The following is a 24,178-nucleotide window of genomic DNA, read 5'->3' on the forward strand; positions in this document are numbered from 1 at the left end:
AAATATTGGAAGGCTGCTATCATGTCATCCCTAGTCCTTTTCTTTAATAGGTTAGATATATATAGGTAATTCTTGACTTACAACCATTCATTTAGTGACCATTCGAAGTTACAACAGCACAGAAAAAAAGGGGCTGTTTTTCACACACCCCTTGCAGCATCCCCATGGTCATGTGATCAAAATTAAGAGGCTTGGCAACTCACTTAACAAATGTCTCACTTAACGACATACATTTTGGGTTCAATTGTGGTCGTACGTGGGGGATTACCTATACTATTCCCTCATATGATCTTCAAACTATCTTTCTGATGATGCAACCTGGGACTATACTGGCCTTTTTTAGCAACTGCAACACACTATTAGAAAAGGAGAAGAGATCTCACCTGTTACTTCCAGCTTGAAGGTCACTTTCTGACCACCTGCTTCACAGGTGTACTGTCCGACGTCCTTGGTCGCCACTTGCTCCAGATACAATTTGCGGGTGGTTCCATCTGACTCCATCTTAATGTGTTTACTGATGGGGATGGGTTCTCCATCTTTGTACCATTTCACTTGAGTGTCTGAAGTGGCCACCTGGCAGGTCAAAATGGCATTCTCCTTCAGGACTGCCTTGACTTCCTCCTTTATTTTGTCCTTGTTGGTAAAAACATCAGGAGCTTCTGTGATGTGGAAGAAAAGAGATGTTGTCAACTTGCATAACAAGAATCAAGTTTTAATCTCTTTATCTTATTTCAGTCTCTACCTACCTATCTATCCATTCTTTTATCATCTCATCCATTCAGCTCCATTTATGTTTATCTGCCCATCTCTCTGTCTCTCTGCATCTGTCTATGTATCTGCCCATTCATCATCTCATCCATCCATCCTTCTCTCTCCCTCTCTCTTTCTCGCTCTCAATAAATGTCCGCAAATCATATTCATTCACCCTTATGTCTAACTGTCTTTTTTTTTGTCTGTATCATCTATGTTTCTAAGTATCTATCTGACCACCCACCTACCCATCCACTTCATAATTGCTTCTACATAATTTCCACTCTACTCACCTGGGATAGAGAGAGGGAGAAAGGTTTCAAGAATGCTCAAATAGCAACCAAGACGATCAACACAGATCGCAAAGAAATCCAGCCTTCTAATTGGACAAACTTTACGATATTGATTGATTCTACATGTTTGTTATTCTTACCTTCAACAAAAACTTTGTAGGTCAACTTCTGTTTTCCAGCTTCACAGGTGTATTCACCGGCATCTTTCTTCTCCACCTGTTGGACAACCAGACGTCGGGATCTGCTTTCAGCTTCCACCTTGAATTTCTTGCTGGAGGTGATCAATTTCCCATCCTTGAACCATTTGACGTCTGTCTTGGCCTGGGCCACCTCACAGCTGAGAGAGACAGACTCTGAAGCCACAACTTTGAGGTCCTTCTCAAACATCTCTTTGTTGGCAAACATCTCCTCGGCTTCTGGACCATAATCATAGCAGGATTTTAAAAAGCAAACAAAGAAAATAGCAGTAATTACTAAATACAGAGCTGTTCTTCTGTAGAATTAGGATCTTTTGCTAATTTTGTTTGACTCGTTTTTTCCCTAAATTTGTACATAACCTGGAATTTTTAGCTACCTGGGACTCCTTGATAAAATAAATATAATAGGAGCTCATTCTCTGTTTCTAGAAAGTACAGAACGATTCAATCAAAAGCTTTGAGCTATTTCAAATTCATAGTGTGTCCCCAAAAAAGTATAATTGCCACAGATTTTTTTGCAATCAATATATATTTATATCTATCATATATCCATCTGTCTGTCTATCAATCATCTATCTATACTTGTCAACAAACAAAGAATCTATACTGCTTATATCCTGCAATATAACTAAAAATAAAGAACAAATATGTATGTTGTTACCTGTTACAGTGACTTTGAAAGTGAGCTTCTGGCCATCAGCTTCACAGGTATAGTCACATGCATCTTTCTTCTCCACCTGTTGGACAACCAGACGCCGGGATCTGCCTTCAGCTTCCACCTTGAATTTCTTGCTGGAGGTGATTAGTTTCCCATCCTTGAACCATTTGACATCTGTCTTGGCCTGGGCCACCTCACAGCTGAGGGAAACATTCTCTGAGGCCACAGCTTTGATCTCCTTCTGGACCTTCTCCTTGTTGGTAAATATCTCTTCAACGTCTCTATCTAATGGTGGAAGGAATGGAGAAAACTTCTTAATTCATTTTCTCCTTAGGATATTTTGGCAGATAGTGGGATGAATGGATGGATGGATGGATAGATAGATAGATAAATAGAGATAGATAAATAGAGAGATGGAGTAATATATGTGTAATATAAGGGCATTTTACCTGCAACTGTGATTTTGAAAGTTAGTTTCTGGCCATCAGCTTCGCAGGTGTAATCACCTGCATCTTTCTTCTCCACCTGTTGCACAATGAGACAACGAGATCCACCTTGTGCTTCTACTTTGAATTTTTTGCTCACAGTGATCAGTTTCCCATCCTTGAACCATTTCACTTCTGCCTTGGACTGAGCCACCTCACAACTGAGAGAGACATTCTCTGAAGACACAGCCTTGATATCTTTCTGGACCTTCTCTTTGTTGACAAACACCTCCTTAACTTTTTCATCTAGATGCGGGAAGAGAGAACAAGACACATTGAACATTTGAAGTAATGGGCTTCAAAAAGGAGATGTCATCTACACATTCATACACCATAAGATATGATCATCCTCATATCTTGGTCAAGCTCATTAAGAGACAATAACCTATATATGAGCCAGCAGTGTGCTACAGCTGCCAAAAAAGCCAACACAGTTCTAGGCTGCATCAACAGAGGGATAGAATCAAGATCACGTGAAGGGTTAATACCACTTTATAAGGCCTTGGTAAGGCCACACTTGGAATACTTGCATCCTGTTGCGTTCGCCACAATATAAAGAAGATGTTGAGACTCTAGAAAGAGTGCAGAGAAGAGCAACAAAGAGGATTAGGGGACTGGAGACTAAAACATATGAAGAACGGTTGCAGGAACTGGGTATGTCTAGTTCAATGAAAAAAAGGACCAGGGGAGACAGGATAGCAGTCTTCCAATATCTCAGGGGTTGCCACAAAGAAGAGGGAGTCAAACTATTCTCCAAAGTGCCTGACGGTAGAACAAAAAGCAATGGGTGGAAACTAATCAAGGAGAGAAGCAACTTAGAACTGAGGATAAATTTCCTTACAATGAGAACACTGAAGGAGATAGTGAGAGCTGAAAAACTTTTTGGATGAGAAGCAAAACATCTTCAAAGAAAAAGAAAAACCAGAAAGTCCAGTTGCCTCTTGCAAAAGCACCTTTGGGATAGTGAGAACAATTAATCAGTGGAACAACTTCCCTCTAGAAGTTGTTGTTGGTTTTAAAGAAGAGATTGGACAACTGTTTATCTTAAATAGTACAGGGCTTTCTGTTTGAGCAAGGGATTGGACCTCCAAGTTCCCTTCCAATCTTGCTATTCTATTATCCTCCATATGGTTGTTCTTTTCCTGCCAAACTCCTAAAGTTCTAAGCCCTCAGCCAAATCAATCCAGATTTTCAAAATACTACTTAAAAGGTAACCAGCATCCTTATGTAGCTTTGGTTTTCATGTTTTTACTGATGTCTAATGCTCATCGATTTCAGAGGCGGTGTTGAAATACAGCCAGATTTCCAACTACATAGAACATGGATAATAGAATGATAGTTGTGCTACCTAAAACTGTTGGCCAAAGCAAACTTCATCACTGACACAATTTGAAGGTGTTCTTTTACACTTCTGAGAGCTGCTCTGGTGAATCAACCAAAAATGGATTGGTCTTTTATTGCTCTATATGGGAGATGTAGAGAATATAAAGCTGGTGGTACCTGCAACTGCAACTTTGAAGGTGAGTTTCTGGCCATCAGCTTCACAGGTGTATTCGCCTCCATCTTTCTTCTCCACCTGTTGGACAACCAGACGTCGGGATCTGCCTTCAGCTTCCACCTTGAATTTCTTGCTGGAGGTGATCAGTTTCCCATCCTTGAACCATTTGACGTCTGTCTTGGCCTGGGCCACCTCACAGCTGAGACAGACATTCTCTGAAGCAACAACTTTGATCTCCTTCTGGACCTTCTCCTTGTTGGTAAACATCTCCTCAGCTTTTGCATCTGAGTTTGATTGAAGAAGACAATCAAAATTCAACTTTTTAACCTTTGTTTTAAATTGTAATCATCCTTTCTGGGATCATAGGACAGTAGATCACATCCTCCATAAGGGAAATTACCCTATCATGCCTCTTCAGGTTTTTTATAAAGTACATACAGCTAGGCCTCAACTTGCAATTATATTTGGAACCAGAATTGCTATTTTTAAGAAAGAGGTTTGTTCAGTGACTTGTGCCTGATCTTTTTTGCCATGGTTGTTAAGCAAATCCCTGCTATTAAGTAAACCATGTATTCATTAAGTGAAGCAATAGGTTTGCTTGTCAAAAGTCAATTGGAAAGAATACAAATGATGATCGTATGATCTCACGAAACTGCAACTGTTCTAAATTCATACCAGATGCCAAGTACCCTAATTTGGATCACGTGACCATAGGGAGCTGGGATGAGCTGGAATGCCACCTACTGGTGAAAAAAAGATACTATACTACTACATGGTTGGAAAAGACCTTGACAGGAAGCCAGGATTGATAAGAAGAAGGGAAACAAAGTGAAAAGCAAACAACGACTGGAAGTCTGTCTTTTTGTTTAGACTACGTATTTGCTTTCTGGCTGCTTGGGAGTAACTGGTGAGCCTTTTGAAGATCTTCAAAGTAGTGTGGATTATAAACAATAGGAACTTCAACTGCCCTTGAAACTGAACATTTGACTCTGTGGATTAGAGAGACATGGGGAAATTGGGTGGGCCATTCTGGATTATTGTTAGATACTTGTTCTAACTACAGTGGTTTCCACCAAGGTCCTCTGTTCCGGCAGGAATGGAGGTTTAATCCTATGGGTCGAAGGGTCTGACAGCTCCCTATAAAAGGGCTGCTGTCAGACTCAACTGTTGCTGGAATTTTCTCACTTGTTGTACTTAATAAAGAGCTGTTGTTACCGTTAAGCCTTTGTGCGCCTATCCATTACCCGATCTAACAATTATGAATACTGTTTTATAGAACATCATACGTTCTTTCTTACAAATTCAGATAACAGAGGGAGCAAATTGGCAGATTTTGAGGACTATAAATATTGTAGATTCTAAGGAACAGTTCTGAATTGAGCAAATTTTTCTGATATTGGCTATTTGTTGTGCTGGGCCATTGAGACATAGGGATTTTGGTGGACTATTGGGTACCTTTTAGCCTATTAAATTAAAGTAAAATTGTTAGATCTGGGCAACGAGAGAACAGACTGCGGACACGAAGTGACTTAACAGCTCTTTATTAGTAGTAGTAGTGATCCAGCTTGCTCTGTGGCCGGAGGGTTCCCCTTTTATAGGAATCGGGTACGCCTCTCGACCAATCAGAGCGATACCTGTTTCCCGCCGTAGCGGCGGACCAGAGAGGAGACTTGCTACGATATATGTTAATATCTAACACCCCTCCCCTCTTAGACGGCACATTGCGGTTTGTTACATAGTCTCTAAGGTACGTTGGTGTTTGCCTTATGCGGGTGGAACGTCGCAGTTCGGGTTGATCGGAAGTGGTTGCAGGATCGGTTGCTTTCCCTGTTTCGCGTTCGGGAGTCTGTAGGCTTTCGTTACTTTGGCGTTCGGGGATCTGCTGGCTTTTGTTGTGTTGGCATTGTTCCGTTTCGTGTTCGACCTCTTGTTCTGTCCTGGGCTCGCAGGTGTCGTAGTTCTCTGTGTTGGAGCTCTCTAGTGGTTGACTCTGTATTGGCAGGTAGCTCTTGTTCTCGGTTCGAAGGTCTGAGTGCGCCAGGCGACCTCGTAGTTGATCAATGTGCCTTTTCCAGTTTCGCCCGTCTTCCAGTTCTAGCAGATACAATCGTGGACCCGTGATGCCAATGACCTTTGCCGGCATCCACAATGTCCCCCCTGCATAGTTGTGGGCGTATACCGAATCCCCTATGCTAAAACTCCGAATTTTGCTTGTGGAGTCTGGGGGTGCTGTGGCAGAGTAATTCGGGTGAAGACGGTCCAGGTGAGACCGTAGACGGCGGCCCATGAGTAGTTCAGCGGGGCTCCTACCCGTCGTAGTGCTGGGGGTAATGTGTTGAATCAATAGGTAATGGTCAATGCGTGTTTGCCAATCACCTGGACCCATCCTAGCGAGGGCCTCTTTTGCGGATCGCACCATTCTTTCCGCCTGTCCGTTTGATGCCGGATGGAATGGCGCGACGAGGGCATGCCGAATCCCCTGACTTGCTAAATACGTTTCGAATTGCATGGCCGTGAACTGGGGCCCGTTGTCGGAGACCAGGAGGTCGGGCAGGCCATGAGTGGCGAAAAGTCGCCGTAGAACCTTAATGACTGCCTCTGCCGTGGTTGAAGTCATTAGGACTACTTCTAGCCATTTGGAGTATGCATCCACAACTATGAGGAAGGTCTGACCTTGAACTGGCCCTGCGAAGTCGATGTGTATTCTCAACCAGGGTGCTTTAGGCTTTTCCCATTCTGTGGCGGGCGCTTCCGGGGGAGCTGGCCTCGATTCCTGGCATGGATCGCAAGTGGCCACCCATTCCTCTATCTCTTTGTCCATGTTTGGCCACCAAACGTAACTTCTTGCTAACGCCTTCATCCTAACGATCCCCGGATGACCAACATGTAATGCATCTAACACATTTCTACGTAACGCATAAGGAATAACAACTCGATCCCCCCACAATAAACAACCTTGTAACACTGAGAGTTCATCCCGTTTTGACCAAAACACTTTGAATCCTGGGCCCACGTTTCCCTTCGGCCACCCCCTCCAAACCCAAGTTTGAACTTGCTTTATTATATTGTCTTTAGAGGAGAACCTTGCAACGTCGCAGGAAGAAACCGGTCCTGAGTCCAAACAGTCAATGAGCAGCACCGGTACTTCGGGAGTGGGGTCTGGCAAAAGGTCCGGTAGTGGGCAACGGCTGAGTGCGTCTGCGTGTCCTAGAGTGGAGCCCGGTCGATGAATCAACTTGTATGAGTACGCAGCCAGGAAAACAGTCCACCTGGTCATGCGTGGAGAAAGGGAGACTGGAGTGGGGCGGTTTCCCGCCAAAAGTCCCAACAGCGGTTTGTGATCTGTAATCAGTTCAAAATCACGGCCGTAGAGGTATTCGTGGAAACGTTTTACTCCAGCTACAGCAGCTAACGCTTCCCTGTCCATCTGGCTGTAATTCCTCTCGGCCGATGAAAGAGTCCTGGAGTAGAAAGCGATGGGTGCTTTGTTCCCGTTTGGCATCCTGTGGCTGAGGACTGCGCCGACTCCAAAAGGTGATGCGTCGCAGGTCAATACCAGCGGTAGCGTCTGGCTGTATTGGACTAACAGCGAGTCAGTGGTGAGCAGGCGCTTTACTGCGGCAAAAGCTGCTGCTTCGGATCGTCCCCATCTCCATGTTGCGTTCCTCTGGAGTAGTCGATGTAATGGCTCAGCAACGGTCGCCTTCTGTCTCAGAAAAACGCTGTAGAAGTTAAGTAGTCCGAGGAAGGCCTGCAACTCGGTCTGATTTCGTGGTGTGGGGGTGTCCTGGATCGCCTTAATTTTCTTTGAAGTGGGGTGTATTCCCTGACCATCGATTCTATATCCCAGGAATTCTACGCTAGGCACGTTAATTTGGCATTTCTCCTTTTTGAGGCGGAGACCCTTTTCTCTGATTCTGGCCAAAACAGTTTTGACTCTTTTTAATAGTTGCTCTTCGTTTGCAGCGGACACCAAGATGTCGTCGAAATAGGGGACGACTCCCGGTATCCCTTGCAAAAGCCGTTCCATGACGCTCTGGAACAGACCTGGAGCAATACTCACACCGAATTGTAGCCGGTTGCATTTGAATGCTCCCCTATGCGTCACTATAGTTTGGGCCTCCGCTGTGGCGCTATCCACGGGCAACTGCTGGTAAGCTTGTGCCATGTCTAACTTAGCAAATATCTTTCCTGGCCCCAACGAATGCAATAGGTGTTGTACTACGGGCACAGGATATGCGCTTTGTTGTAGCGCGACATTAATTGTGCATTTATAGTCCGCGCAGATGCGGACTGACCCGTCTGGCTTGACTGGGGTCACAATGGGAGTTTCCCAGCGCGCGTGATCTACCGGCTCAAGGATTCCCTGCTCCACTAACTTATCTATCTCCTTGTCTATTTTTGGGCGGAGTGCAAAAGGCACTTGTCTCGGTTTAAGTCGGATTGGCGCCACTTTGGGATCTAAATTGAATGAGATTGGTTTACCCACATACTTACCCAGACCGGGGCTGAACACATCCTCGAACTCCTTAAAAATCTGCTCAGCGCTGCTGTTCTCCACGGCGTTGATTCCGGTGACTTCTAGCCCCAAGGATTCAAACCAATCCAGTCCTAGGAGGTTCTGTAATGGTGCGCTGGCAATGGTCATGGGCAGCTGGGCTACGATGTCCTTGAAACGGATCTGGAACGTGCCTTGGCCCACGATGGGGACTCGGTTCCCCTGGTAGTCTCGTAGCAGGATGTCTGGAGCGCGTAGTTGGCTCTTTTTGAGGCTAGGGATAGCCTGTTTCATGGATGCCCATGAAATGATCGTCAGGGACGATCCTGTGTCAACTTCCAGCTCGCAAGGTGAGCCCTCCAAGAGGACTGTGACTTTCAGCTTTTTAGGCCGCTTGGTGCGGACCTGACTTATTGTTGTGAGATACGTTCGCAACTCCTCTCTCTGGGTCAACTCTATCTCAGCATCTGTATCCTGAAAATACTCTCGTTGAGCGTCTTGATAGAACGCTCTCTCAGCTCTTTGTGTATAATCTCTCTGGGAATACGCTCGCTCAGCTCTTTGGGGATTTTCTCTCTGGGTAAACACTTGTGGATTTCTCTCTGGGCGCCCTTTTTGGTTTCGCCAAGCCCCTGGGTTGGGCTTCTGTTGGCGGTACGTAGGTGGCTGCCGTGAGGCAGGGACTCCGCTCCGGCACACTCATGCGATGTGCCCAAGTTTGTTGCAGAGTGAACAAACAACGTTCCTGAACTGACAGGTAGACCGGGGGTGATTCCCTCCGCAGCTTGCGCAGGGCAGCAAACGGAATCCGGGTCTCCCCCCTGGCCTCATGTGACTGCTCCGCATCAGGTGACTGTCCTCGAACTCGGGATCCTCGTAGTCGGGGTTGGTGTCCTCGTAGTGGACTCTGGTTTGTCTGGGTGCTGGCTGGCTTGTGTTGAACCCGCGTTGTATGCTTTCCGATGATCTTTCCGCTGACTCGGATGCCCTTGCTTCGTTTAGCGCTATTTGTAGGGTTAAATTTGGATTTGCCAACAGCCTTTTTGTAGCGAAATGTCTCTTAACCCACAAACAAATTGTGCCAGGATATGTTCGTCCAGATCCCTGAACTCGCAGTTAGTTGATGCCTTACGTAGGGCTGCAACGTATTGATTGATTGATTCTCCCGCCTTCTGGTTCCTCGTGTTGAATTCCTGGCGGCAAACGTGGCGGGAAGGTTTTGGCACGTAATGAGTCTGTAGAGTCTGTTGCAACGCCGCCCATGATACCGCTTGTATCGGAGTAGGTGCGGTGAGGTCTCTGGCCGTATTGAAGACTTCTTTTCCACAGTAGCCGAGGAAGATGTTTTTCTTTCGGGCGTCGGTTATCCCCGTGTATTCGTTCGCTTCGAGAAAACACTCGAACCGAATCATGAATGCCTCCCATTCGTCATTCGCTGGGTCGAATGGAGCGGGGGGAGTGTGCATCGCCATTTTCCTCGTTTGAATTTGCCGCACTGCGGTGTCCTGAGATGGCTGCCGGAATTTCTGCCGAATTCCTGGGCTGGATCAAATCCGGAGATTCTGAAGTAGCGTTCTTCGTCCTATCTGTCTCTCGATCCCACCATTGTCGCCAATGTTAGATCTGGGCAACGAGAGAACAGACTGCGGACACGAAGTGACTTAACAGCTCTTTATTAGTAGTAGTAGTGATCCAGCTTGCTCTGTGGCCGGAGGGTTCCCCTTTTATAGGAATCGGGTACGCCTCTCGACCAATCAGAGCGATACCTGTTTCCCGCCGTAGCGGCGGACCAGAGAGGAGACTTGCTACGATATATGTTAATATCTAACAAAAATGTTACAACAGGGAAAACAAATACACCTCAAAACTATTGATTCTTCGATGTATTCAGGAAGTTATGACAAGGAACCATAGGGAGATGAAGAAACTGATGTATGATACAGATGTGAGACTAGGAAACCCTCAGCAAATGACAATGAGAAATGAACAAAAAATCCTGAAAATAGAGGAGAAATTAGAAGGAACAGAAGAAAGAATAGAGATAAATCAACAAATGACACAAGCCAATAAAGATATGGAAGAGATAGTAAAAATTCTTAAAACTGAACAGGTAGCTTACTCTTTAAGTGTTGAAAATATAAGTGGACAAAGAGAAAGATCTCCCAGAAGTGATGAAAGAGTTATTGATGGGTGCTATAGAGATTCGACAGCGAGAGGTAGATATAGAGGCAGATGAAATACTTAGACTAAATATGAGTGGTGTAAGGGGATGCAAGATCCCAAGGGAGGAACACGGGAGATTTGTCAAAAAGTCAATAAGAGTTGAAATACTAAAAAGAGCAAGAGATGATGGATAGATACAGAATACTTCTTAATATAGGATTTGTTTTATTAAGGGTTAGAAAATAGAGATAGAAATTAGAAATTGGGAAAATATTATTATGTATACTGCTACATTATATAATATAGCATAATTACTATGTATACATAAATGTTAGAAGTTGAAAGATTATTACCATTATTTAGTATACCTAAATAATGTATTATTATTATTAGTAGTACTGCATATAACTAAAATACACTGTTCACTAAGCACCTATGTATGTTCAATTAAAAAATATATAAATAAAATTATATATTTAAAAAATGAAAAAAATGTCTTCGGAGAGCACTGGTTGAATGCCCTTGAAACAGAGATGAGCATCAACCCCTATAGTCAGCAAAATCCGTAGGACATCTTTTTCCTTTATATCAGTAATCGTATGACTTCTGTAGATGCATAGGCTAAATAAATAAATAGATCTTGGGCTAGCATAAATAATTACTTCCAAAACAGCCATGACTGAAGTGTTTGGAAATGAAATACTTAAATGTACTATAGATTACTTCTAAAATATGAAAAATGGGGAGTTCTTGGAGCTCTCTGATCTTAATTGTTTTCTTGCAGATGTTTCATGACCCAGCTACACAACATCATCAATGCTTGAAGAGAGTGAGGTTTGCTCCCTGTTTATATACAGTAGTGTATATGGGGTGTGTATGATTTTCTCTTTGGTTAGAGTATTATTTTTTGATTAATCTTTTGTCTGGTATTAATCCTTCCTTATCTGAATGTCATGTGCTAGAGAGGATGCATTCTGGTTTTTCTCTTTCCTTCTTAGCTTTTCTATTGTCTTTTTTGAATAGTGTTTGTAAATGTTAATATTACATAACATTATGTAATAGTGTGTAAATGTTGTTTATGAATCCACTGATGATTGATTAGCACAGATTATGTTACTTAGTTGGGCAATGAGATATCATCAAGAAACCCACCAAGCTCAAGAGAGCATCAAAGATGCCACAGTCCAAACCTGACCTACAAAAATTGTTCTCACACTTCCCTCAACTTGAGCCTCTAAGAAAGAACAATCCTTAACTCCATGTATTGGGAAAGTTATAGTTTACTAAAGGTCAAGTAAACCACAGTAGTGCGTAGTTAGAACTGAAACCTATGCACCAAAATCCCAACGTCTAACTTTTATCTCCTTTTGTTGCCTCCCATCGGGGGGGGGGCATGTCTAATCAAATTCAATTTAGATGTTTTCACAACAGTCATTTCTAAACAGTAGCTTTGGTATGCAGCTGTGTTCAGTTCCCAGCTGGCTGACCTTGAAACCCATCTTGGACAGACAGTGAAATTTCGTTTCCTGTGAAGCTCCTCCCTCCCATCTTGCTCCCTCCTTGAATTCATGGCAGCTGACACTGAATGGTTATGAAGAGAAAGTGTGAGGTGGCAGCTGACAAATCTTTTCCTACCTGCAACTGTGACTTTGAAGTTCAGTTTCTGGCCATTGGCTTCACAGATGTATTCACCGGCATCTTTCTTCTCCACCTGTTGAATGACCAGACGCCGGGATCTACCGTCTGTTTCTACCTTGAATTTCTTGCTGGAGGTGATCAGTTTCCCATCCTTGAACCATTTGACTTCTGTTTTGGCCTGGGCCACCTCACAGCTAAGAGAGACAGTTTCTGAAGGAACAGTCCTGATGTCCTCTTGGATCTTCTCCTTGTTGGTAAACATCTCCTCAGCTTCTTTATCTAGTAGTGAAAGGACAACCAAGACATGTTCATTCACTTTCTCTTCCAGGTCATTTCTCGTAATGACTAAAATCACGACCATCAGAAGGTGCAAATCCCATCTATTCTTTCTACGCATCGTCCTCTATGGGGTCCTTGGTGCTCTCTGAGTTTGGTGGTTTTCTTGCAAACATTTTATTACCCATCTAAGTAACATAATCAGTGCTAGAAGGGAGTGGGGTTTGCAGAGAGCAGCAGGAGGAGGAAGACTGTGGGGCATTTGGTGCTTTCTCTGAGCTTGGTGGTTTGCTTGCAAACATTTCATAACCCAACTACCTAATGCCATCAGGGCTAGAAGGGACTGGGATTTTGCTTTCCCGGTCAGTTTTAGTGGGAGAGATGTTTTCTCCTTCATTAAAATATTGTTTTTAAGCAATCAAGGTATAGTCCAGCTACAGTTCAGCTTATTCAGCTGTATTTATTATTTCTTTTCGGGTCCAACATTATTAAATTGTGCTGCTGGGTTCAACTTCTGCTAGATTCCCAGCTATATGTACTATGCATAATAAATCTATAGTACTATGGTGTTTAAAAGTCTTTTTAGAAACAAACCTTTGCATTGACCTAACTTTAAGCTGATCTCTTAGAGGTCAATGGAACAATCAGTAAAAAGAAGATTTTTTTTGACACCCTATCTTCACATTTAGGAAGATACGGTATAGGGTTTCCTGCCTAGGCAGGGGGTTGGACTAGAAGACCTCCAAGGTCCCTTCCAACTCTACTATTGTATTGTAAGATGTAAAGGAAAATATAATGGTGTTCGCACCTGCAACTGTGACTTTGATTGTGAGCTTCTGGCCATCAGCTTCACAGGTATAGTCACCTGCATCTTTCTTCTCCACCTGTTGTATAACCAGATGTCGGGATCTGCCTTCAGCTTCCACCTTGAATTTCTTGCTGGAGGTGATCAGTTTCCCATCCTTGAACCATTTGACATCTGTCTTGGCCTGGGCCACCTCACAGCTGAGAGAGACATTCTCTGAAGACACAACCTTGATCTCCTTCTGGATCTTCTCCTTGTTGGTAAACATCTCTTCAGCGTCTCTATCTAATGTTTAAGGAATAGAGAAGGTTTCTTAATTCACTTTCTCTTTAGGACATTTTGTCATATTCATTTACAGCTAAAATTCTGAGCTTCAAGAAGTCCAGCTTACATATCCTATACCATCTAATATATGTCATTCTACATCTGGATGTTTGTCTCATTGGCTTCCAAATCTTGACCAAGACAAAAAAAACTTTTAAAGGTTAAAGTAATCATATTTAATTAGTGCTCCAAGTATTAAGTTGGAGTTAAGTATTAACATTGAGATCTTCTGGATCTTCTCCTTGTTGACCAACTATTGGAGCATGATATAGAAAAATGGCAAGGCTATCAAAGAAATTTAAAGTAAGATTTAGAAGTTAACAGAATCCTTATTCAGCTTTTGTTCTAATGATTTTTAGGGGCACCCATCTGTCCGTTGTGTTCAAATTCTGAACAGATGTCCACCTACATGCAATAGAAAGAATAAAACAGAAATACAGGTAGTCCTTGACTTAGGCCCACAATTGAGCCCAAAATTTCTGTTGCCCAGTGAGACAGTTATGTGAATTTTATCCATTTTACAAGCTTTCTTGCACAGTTGTTAAGTGAATCATTGTAGTTGTTTAGTTAGCAATACGGTTGTTAAGTGATTCTGGCTTCCCCATTAATTTTGCTGGTCCAAAGATTGCAAAAGGAGATCATATGACCCTGGGACACTACAACTCTCATAAATATGAATCAGTTGCCGAGCATCTGAATTTTGATCACGTGATCATGGGAATGCCGCGATGGTTGTAAAAACAGGCATAAGTGACCTTTTTTCAGTGCCGTTCTTTTAATAGTCACTTAATGGTTTGGTCATCTTTATCTTTATATATGGGAGGAATTTATGGAAGAAATTAAAATATTTGTACCTGCAACTGTGACCTTGAAGTTCAGTTTCTCGCCATCAGCTTCACAGGTGTATTCACCTGCATCTTTCTTCTCCACCTGTTGTATAACCAGATGCCGGGATTTATCGTCTGTTTCTACCTTTAATTTCTTACTGGCAGTGATCAATTTCCCATCCTTGAACCATTTGACTTCTGTCTTGGCCTGGGCCACCTCACAGCTGAGAGAGATGTTGTCTGAAGCTACAGCCTTGATGTCCTTCTGGACCTTCTCCTTGTTGACAAAGACTTCTTTAATTTTTTCATCTAGGAGTAGAAGCAGAAGACAAGACGCATTTATTCACATTAGAGCTTCTGAGTGCTCTTCTTAACAATCAACCAAAAATAAAACCACTTTTAACTATATGAGAAATGTGGAGAATATAAAGTACCTGCAACTGTGACTTGGAAGGTGAGCTTCTGGCCATCAGCTTCACAGGTATATTCACCTGCATCTTTCTTCTCCACCTGTTGTATAACCAGACTCCGGGATTTATCGTCTGTTTCTACCTTGAATTTCTTACTGGCAGTGATCAGTTTCCCATCCTTGAACCACTTGACGTCTGTCTTGGCCTGGGCCACCTCACAGCTGAGAGAGACATTCTCTGAGGCCACAGCCTTGATCTCCTTCTGGACCTTCTCCTTGTTGGTAAACATCTCTTCAGCATCTCTATCTAATGGTGGAAGGAAGGTTCAAAACATCTTAATTCACTTTCTTTTTAGGACATTTAGACATTTTCCTTTACAGCTAAAGTTCTGAGCTTCAAGAATATGTCCTACCTACATATTCTATGCCATCTAAGATAAGTCATCCTATATCTAGATGTTTGCCTCATTGGCAAATGCCACCTCAGTTTCTGGATCTTGACTAAGACCAAAACAAAAAAATTAAAATATTACTTTTTAAAAAATGGTATTTGGGATTAGATCTAAGGAAAGTTTCTCTTGGTTGAGCATGAGGTTAGACTAGAAGACTTTCAAGGTTCCTTCTACCTTGTTCTGTTCTGTTCTGATCTGTTCTGTTCTGCTCTACTCTACTCTACTCTACTCTACTCTATCCTACCCTACCCTACCCTACCCTATCCTATCTTACCCTACTGTCTAAACCTGAAATCCTTCTGGAGTTTCTTCTTGATACAGTTTCTCTGGAAGGAGAGGATAACATGCATTCACTCACTTTTTAGGGTATTTTATCATTTCCCCAACTGCTAAAGTGATGACTGTCAGGAAAAGCTATACTGGATAGTCTACACAGATAGTCCTCTACTTATTGAGCCCAAAATTTCCACTGCTAAGCAGGACAGATTCTGAGTGAATTTTCCCCATTTTATGATCATTCTTGCTATGGTTGTTAAGTGAATCGTGGCAGTTTCTGCAGTAAATGCAGGTCGTTCTTGACTCACAACCATAATTGAGCCCATAATTTATGCTGATGAGACATTTGTTAAGTATGTTTTGCCCCATTTTATAACTTTCCTTACGACCTTTGTTAAGCGAATCATTGCAGTTGTTATGTGAGTCACCTGGTTGTAAAGTGAATCTGGCTTCCCCATTGACTTTGCTTGTCAGAAGTTCACAAAAAGTGATCATGTGACTCTGGGACACTGCAACCTTCATAAATATGAGTCATTTGCAAAGCTTCTGAATTTTGATCACGTGTCCATGGGAATGCTGCAATGACTATAAGTCGTAATTCACTTTTTTTAGTGCTGTTGTAACTTTCAATAGTCAGTAAATGAATGGTTGTAAGTTGAGGACTACCTGTACAACCCAACACCTATAAAATAATCATCCTGCATGTAGATTTTTGCCTTCTTGATTAACACCAGTTCAGTTTCTCAACCTTGACCAATAAAAACTGAACAAAAAAAATTAAAGTATTGCTTACAAGATTAAAAGAATACTTATTACAGTAACCATTCAACTTTCGTTTAATATTGAGGTATTGCGTCAAAACAGATTTCCTGTTACCAGTGATCCTAGATTTACATCCATTTTTTTAGCCACCATATTCTATCACTCAAAAAAAGTGATTTGCAACCAATCCTCGCACTTATGACTACTGCAGCATAACCACGATCAGATGAACAAAATTCAGGCTCTTGGCAACTGGCATTTATTAGTGATGGTTGCAGCACTTTGGGGTCATGGGATCACCATTTGTGACCTTTCCAGCTGGCTTCTGACAAGTAAAGTTAACGGGAGAAAATGGATTTTGTTTCGATTTCGATTTATCAGTCGCCCCCTCTCCACAAAGGGACTCGGGGCGACGTACAATTAAATCCAAAATACAAGTGTGGCATGGAGGAGGTGACATCAATATTTAACAGTCAAATACAAGTGAGAGCCACTAGGTTAAAATAAATAGCAATAAATTAAAACAGTTAAGACAATTTAAAACCCCCAAAATTTACCTTTAAAATATTAAAATATTAAAATTGCCAGGGAGGTTAGAAGGTTCTAGTTAAGCCAGGCCGGCTAGTTGGAACAGGTGGGTCTTGAGTTTCGTGCGGAAGGAGCAGTGATCGGTCATTGTCCTGATATCTGGGGGGAGGTCATTCCAGAGGGCTGGGCCCATCACAGAGAAGGCCCTACTCCTGGGCGCCGCCCTCTGACACTGCCTGGTTTGCTTAATGACCACGTGACCATTTGCTTAATGACCACGTGATTCATTTAAAAACTGTGGTGATTTGCTTACAAATGGTGGCAAAAAATGTTGTAAAACTGAGCATGTCTCATCTAACAACCCCCTAGGAAATGGAAATTCTGGCCCAAATAGTGCTCATAACTCTAGGACTACATTCCAATGGAGCCTCTGAGAGATGATCAACTAAAAAAAAATTCTTAGGTCCGTTTTATCTTCTTATATCAGAAGATGTAGAAAATATAAAAGTGTTTGTACCTGCAACTGCAACTTTGAAGGTGAGTTTCTGACCATCTGTTTCACAGGTGTATTCACCTCCATCTTTCTTCTCCACCTGTTGGACAACCAGACGTCGGGATCTGCCATCAGCTTCCACCTTGAATTTCTTGCTGGAGGTGATCAGTTTTCCATCCTTGAACCATTTGACGTCTGTCTTGGCCTGGGCCACCTCACAGCTGAGAGAGACATTCTCTGAAGCTACAACCCTGATGTCCTTCTGGACCTTCTCCTTGTTGGCAAACACCTCCTCAGCTTCTCTGTCTAATGGTGGAGGAAATTGACAAAGCATTTAATTCACTTTCTCTTTAGGTCAATTTGGCATTTTCCTTTACCTCTAAAGTTCTGAGCTTCAAGAAGACCAAATTATATAGTGGTCATTTTTAAATGACAGTAGCTGAAATCAATAATAAAAAAACTTTGATACAGTTTCTACAATCCAAAAAACCCATTTTAATGTGGTGACACCCTGATTACATTTGTATTCTGAAACAGGATAAGAAATAAAACGAAAGGCAACATCTTCTCCTACCTGTTACGGTGACTTTGAAAGTGAGCTTCTGGCCTTCAGCTTCACAGGTGTATTCACCGCCATCTTTCTTCTCCATCTGTTGAACAATCAGACTCCGGGATTTGCCTTCAGCTTCCACCTTGAATTTCTTGCTGGAGGTAATCAGTTTTCCATCCTTGAACCATTTGACTTCTGTCTTGGCATGGGCCACCTCACAGCTGAGAGAGACATCCTCTGAAGTCACAGCCTTGAAGTCCTTCTGGACCTTCTCCGTGTTGCTAAACATCTCTTGAACTTCTTTATCTGATGAGGGAAGGAGAGAGGCAGAAATTTTCATTAACTGCTTCTTTCTGGTGGCAGCTGATAGTTTCCATTAACTACTAAACATATGCTCATATACACTCAAGGGTGTATCCTACATAATCAATATCGCAACCTTCTCTTAGTTTGTACCAAGAACCCCACAGTCCTCCTCCTCCCAGACCTTCCTCTGATGATGATGTAACTTCAACATCTGGACCATGGTTCCATTCCATCTCAGGTGAAACATATCTAACCCCTAAGAACGGGTTATAAACATTATTTATAATTAATGTTTGCTCTAATTAAGTGTGGCTTTCTTGAACCTCAATATATTTTCTCTTGAGTAACCAACCATCCATGATTTTGAGCTAGTTGGACCATTTTTCTGGAGAAATAAACTTCATTTTCTCATTGCAGGACATAGGAAACAAGCGGATCCGAATCTGAATCATTTCAAGGTATGTTGGCCAGATCCAGGAAGCAACAATTGGTGGACATGGATTTGCCAAATAATAGTTGATTTAATTTTTTATTTTTAAACTTTATGTGGTCCACCACTCGTGTAATCCCGGTACAGAAATCAATAAGCCCCCACCCCTCTGGTGACAAGAATCAAACCAACTACATCACCCTGGGATTCCTAGGCCCATTGGCCAAACCATGTCTTAATTGCCTTTCAGAAGACGCTCAAGGTGGTGGCCAATCTTATCTCTGCAAGTTGATGTTCCCCAGGAAGGGAACATCACCACAAAGAAGGCCGTACTTCTTGGTCCTACCAAATGGACCTCCTTAAGAGACAGGACCCATAATGTCTCCTGTCTCCTTGCTCTGGTGGGTCAGGTTGATATAAGTGAATAAAGATGGCCCTTCAAATAACAGGGAGGGAGCCATCATGGAGAAGGCCTGGCTCCCACCAGATGGACCTTCTTAAGAGAGAGGACCCATAATTTCCCCTGCCTCCCTGCTCTGGTGGTTGATGTCTGGTAGGTGTCACTGGGAAAATATGGTCATTCAGATAAACTGGCTTTAAGCCATGAAGGTGACAGCCAGCACCTTCAATTGGACTCAGAAGCATATCTACTTGTGATAGATCAAAACATCAAAATATCTATTAATTTCTGTCATCATAAAAATATTTGCTACTTAAGTCTGGAAATACAATGATGAAGGAAAAGACTAAGGAATTTTTTTCCTACCTGTTACGGTTACTTGGAAGTTCAGCATCTGGCCATCCGCTTCACAGGTATATTCACCTGCATCTTTCTTCTCCACCTGCTGGACAACCAGATGATGGGATCTGTCTTCTGCTTCTACCTTGAATTTTTTGTTGGAGGTGATCAATTTCCCATCCTTGAACCATTTGACTTCTGTCTTGGCCTGGGCCACTTCACAGCTGAGAGAGATGTTGTCTGAAGCTACAGCCTTGATGTCCTTCTGGACCTTCTCCTTGTTGACAAAGACTTCTTTAATTTTTTCATCTAGGAGTAGAAGCAGAAGACAAGACACATTAATTCACATTAGAGCTTCTGAGTTCTCTTCTTAACAATCAACCAAAAATAAAACCACTTTTAACTATATGAGAAATGTGGAGAATATAAAGTACCTGCAACTGTGACTTGGAAGGTGAGCTTCTGGCCATCAGCTTCACAGGTATATTCACCTGCATCTTTCTTCTCCACCTGTTGAACAACTAGACAACGGGATCCACCTTGTTCTTCTATTTTGAACTTCTTGGTGTCGGTGATCAGCTTCCCATCTTTAAACCACTTGACATCTGTCTTGGTCTGGGCCACCTCACAGCTGAGAGAGACGTTCTCTGAAGCCATAGTCCTTATGTCCTTCTGGACCTTCTTCTGGTTGACAAATACTTCCTTAGTCTTTTCATCTAGGAGTAGAAGCAGAAAACAAGACACCTTTAGTCACATTAGAGCTTCTGAGTGCTCTTCTTAACATTCAACTAAAACTGGATTGATTTGACCACTGTTAACTCAATGGGAGATATAAAGGTAGTTGTACCTGCAACTGTGACTTGGAAGGTGAGCTTCTGGCCATCAGCTTCGCAGGTATATTCACCCGCATCTTTCTTCTCCACCTGTTGAACAACTAGACAACGGGATCCACCTTGTTCTTCTATTTTGAACTTCTTGGTGTCGGTGATCAGCTTCCCATCTTTGAACCACTTGACATCTGTCTTGGTCTGGGCCACCTCACAGATGAGAGAGACGTTCTCTGAAGCCACAGTCCTTATCTCCTTCTGGACCCTCTTCTGGTTGACAAATATCTCCTCAACCTCTCTATCTAATAGTGGAAGGAATGGACAAAACATCTTAATTCACTTTCTCTTTAGGACATTTGATCATTTTTATTCAAAACTAAAGTTCTGAGGTTCAGGGAGATCCAACCGATAGATTATATATCGACTAAGATAGGTCATCCTATATCTAGATGTTTGCCACTTTGGCAAATACCACCCTAGCTTCTGATTGTTGATCAAAAGAACATCTCAAATCATGAAATTTAGGAAAATCCAAACAGGATAATTTTTACTTCCTAGGGTCTGCACATGTAAGATACAATCATCTGTATTTTTGTCATCTTGCTGAAATTCTCCTTAACATCTGAATAACTGTACAAGTAGACTTACAACCATAATTGAGCCCAATATTACTGTTGTTAAGGGAGACAGTTTAAGTGAATTTTGCCCCATTTTACGGCCTTTTTGCCACAGTTGTTAAGTGAATCACTGCAGTTGTTAAGTGAATCTGACTTCCCCCCATTGCCTTTGCTTGTCAGGAGGTCGCAAAAGGGGATCACGTGAAACTGGGGATACTGCAACTGTGATAAATATATGGCCATTACCAAGCACCTGAATTTTGATCATGTGACCATGGACCATGTGACCATGGAGATGCTGTGACAATCATAAGTGTCAAAAATAGTCATAAGTCCCTTCTTTTTTTAGTAATGTTGCAACTTCAAATGGTCGCTGAACGGACTGTTGTAAGTCAAGGACTACCTGTAATAACAGTAACTTAGGAAAATCAAGGTTTTTACCTGTTACAATTACTTTGAAGGCTAGTTTCTGGCCATCTGCTTCACAGGTGTATTGACCTCCATCCTTCCTGTCAACTTGGCGGATAATCAGCCAACGAGATTTCCCTTCTGTTTCAATCTTGAATTTCTTGCTTGGGGTGATGAGTTTCCCATCCTTGAACCATCTCACTTCCATTGCGGGCTGGGCTATTTCGCAGCTGAGAAAGGCGTTTTCGGAAAGAATAGCTCTGATTTCTTTCTGGACTTTTTCCTTGTCGAAAAAGACCTCTGCAGGCTCTGGAGTAAGGAATAACCGAAAACAGATTTGGAAGGGACCCTGAAGTTCTTCTAGTCCAACCTTCTGCTCACGGAGGAGATCAATCACGTGAGTTGTTAGATCAGATGGATAGGCACACACAGGCTTAACGGTAACAACAGCTCTTTATTAAGTACAACAATTGAGAACAATCCAGCGAAGGTTGAGTCTGACAGCAGCCCTTTTATAGGGAGCTGTCAGACCCTTCAACCAATAGGATTAAACCTCTGTTCCCGCCAGAACAGAGGACCTTGGTGGAAACCACTGTAGTTAAAGCAAGTATCCAACATGAGTGTTTCAATCAAGACAGCTGTATGTATGTATGTATGTATGTATGTATGTATGTATGTATGTATGTATGTATGAATGTATGTTTGTATGTACCAGCATTCATTCATTCACTCATTCATTCATTCATTCATTCATTTGTATTCTGCCTTTATTCTTTTTACAAATAATTCACAGCAGCAAATACTCAGCTGGTCTAAAGAAGGACTAGAACTCACAATCTCCTGGTGATTGTCCCAAAGCCTCCCTGCTGGCTTTCACGCGTAAAGTGAGACTAGAATTCACCATTTTGTGGTGATTAGCCCAAAGTCATCCAGCCAGCTTTCACACCTAAGGTAAGACTAGAACTCACCATCTCTTGTACCCAGCGGGCTTTCATGGCTAAGGTGGGACTTGAATTCACGGTCTCTTGCTTTCTAGCCCTGTGTATTAACCACTAGATCAGTTTTCTCTTATCCATTTTCCTTTCTTGATTTTATCCCTCTTGGAAGTCTCTGTTGACTTTCTACCTGAAAATGCAGTTCTTGCAAATTGTGTGGTGTGGTCAGCGGAGAGTGAAGCTTTGACTAATATATAGAGATCTGCAGGTTGTTTCAGCTAATAATAGACCTTAAAATCCCTTTATTTACTAGTGTGTTCATTGTCTCTTGATCCACATTCCCCCCCAAACCCAATTGCCACAACATCTGATCACTGCCTTGAAAGTTGTCAAAGATCTGAGCTTAAAATTCAAAACCACAACAGCATCATGGTCAGCTGTTTCCATGCAATGGCTTAGGAAAATATATGCAGATGACAGTTAATATTACAGGTAGTCCTTGACTTACAACCCTTTGTTTATTGAGCATTTGAAGTTAAAACGGTGCTTAAAAAGGTGACTTGTGAGTTTTTCACACTTACAACCATTGCAGCATTCCCATGGTCACATGAATAAAATTCAGACGCCTGGCAACTGGCTCGAATTTGTAAGAGTTGCAGTGTCTCAGGGTTACATGGTCTCAGGGTTACGTGGTCCCCTTCTGAAAGCAAAGTCAGTGGGGAAGCCATTTATTTAACAAACGTATGACTACTTTAACAACTGCAGGGATTATTTTAACGACTATACCAAGAAAGGTCATAATAAGGGGCAAAACTCATTTAACAAATGTCTCGCTTAGCAACAGCAATGTTGGGCTCAATTATGGTACTAAGTCGAGGACTACCTGTACAGTCATATTTGAAAGAAAGAATTTGGACCATTTCTTACCTTTGACCTCCACCTGGAAGGTTAGTTGGTCATCTTTTGATTCGCAGCTATAAACCCCTTCATCTTCCTTGATGGCATTTTTGACAATCAGTTTTCTCTGTTTTCCCTGAACGGAAAATGTCACCCTTTGATCTGGCTTGATGTCCTTCTTCCCCTTTCTCCACAAGACTGCATCAGTGGCCGAGGACACCTCGCAAACCAGCTCAAACTTCTCATGAAGGTTGACCGAAATCCCAGGGGCTGAGTCATTGACAAATGTGGCCACTTCATCTAGAAAAGAGGGATGAAACTCAGTGATCTGGACATCTGATACTAGCCACAATGACATCAAACGTATCCTGGTGTCATTGGGCAAAAGGACAGGAAGGGAAAATTAGGTCATTTGTCCAGCCACCCCCAGCATAGAGATAAAGGGAGTCCTCCACTTACAACCATTCATTTAGTGACTGTTTAAAGTTACAATGACATTGCAGCATCCCTATGATCACGTGATTTGCATTCAGATGTATGGCAATTGATTCATATTTATGAGGGTTGCAGTGTCCTGCAGTCACTTTTTGCAATCTTTTAACAAGCAAAGTCAAAGGGAGAAACCAGATTCACTTAACAACTGAAGTGATAGCTTAACTGTGGCCAAAAAGGTCATTAAATGACATACAACTCATTTAACCACTGTCCTGCTCAACAACATAAAGTTGGGGCTCAACTGTGGTCATAAGGCAAGGACTACCTGTACTTGTTGAATCGATGCCTGATGCCTATGGCACATCTCAGGGAAATTGGAGAATGGATTTTGTATTTGTATTTTGCATTTATTAGTTTGTCAAACACGTACAAGATAGCAGGTATAAATATAAACATGGACATGAACGAAAGAAATGAATACAAATAAATGGGGACAGTAGGACAGGGAAGGTAGGCACGCTAGGCATCCAAATGGCATTGTCTCAAAATTTCATTATACCAATGGCACGGTGCAAATTTGCACAAAGGGGATAAACTGCATCCCTAAATGGTGCTTTAAACATATGCCAACTTAGAAAAATTCAGATTTTCTGGTCGTCTTCTCTTTTTTTCCCCATCTTTCCCAGCAAACAAAAAAACCTC

At 42.3% G+C, this 24,178-nt stretch overlaps 1 protein-coding gene across 1 annotated transcript in view; it reads right to left on the minus strand.

The window, feature by feature from the left end:
- The window catches only part of OBSCN (obscurin, cytoskeletal calmodulin and titin-interacting RhoGEF), a gene marked incomplete at its 5' end in the record, with an annotated part of 248,074 nt that overhangs the window by 208,921 nt on the left and 14,975 nt on the right, over positions 1 to 24,178 (minus strand). Inside the window, 16 exons of the mRNA XM_081970681.1 lie at positions 384 to 659; positions 1,184 to 1,459; positions 1,902 to 2,183; positions 2,348 to 2,629; positions 3,884 to 4,165; positions 12,178 to 12,459; positions 13,265 to 13,546; positions 14,440 to 14,721; positions 14,847 to 15,128; positions 17,357 to 17,638; positions 17,907 to 18,188; positions 19,385 to 19,666; positions 19,792 to 20,073; positions 20,205 to 20,486; positions 21,243 to 21,518; positions 23,072 to 23,341. Coding sequence (XP_081826807.1) covers positions 384 to 659; positions 1,184 to 1,459; positions 1,902 to 2,183; positions 2,348 to 2,629; positions 3,884 to 4,165; positions 12,178 to 12,459; positions 13,265 to 13,546; positions 14,440 to 14,721; positions 14,847 to 15,128; positions 17,357 to 17,638; positions 17,907 to 18,188; positions 19,385 to 19,666; positions 19,792 to 20,073; positions 20,205 to 20,486; positions 21,243 to 21,518; positions 23,072 to 23,341 — 4,482 coding nt within the window. The remainder of the gene's footprint in view (positions 1 to 383; positions 660 to 1,183; positions 1,460 to 1,901; positions 2,184 to 2,347; positions 2,630 to 3,883; positions 4,166 to 12,177; positions 12,460 to 13,264; positions 13,547 to 14,439; positions 14,722 to 14,846; positions 15,129 to 17,356; positions 17,639 to 17,906; positions 18,189 to 19,384; positions 19,667 to 19,791; positions 20,074 to 20,204; positions 20,487 to 21,242; positions 21,519 to 23,071; positions 23,342 to 24,178) is intronic.

Source organism: Natrix helvetica, assembly GCF_964273705.1.
Source record: "Natrix helvetica genome assembly, chromosome: Z".
Classification (NCBI taxonomy): Eukaryota; Metazoa; Chordata; class Lepidosauria; order Squamata; family Natricidae; genus Natrix; species Natrix helvetica.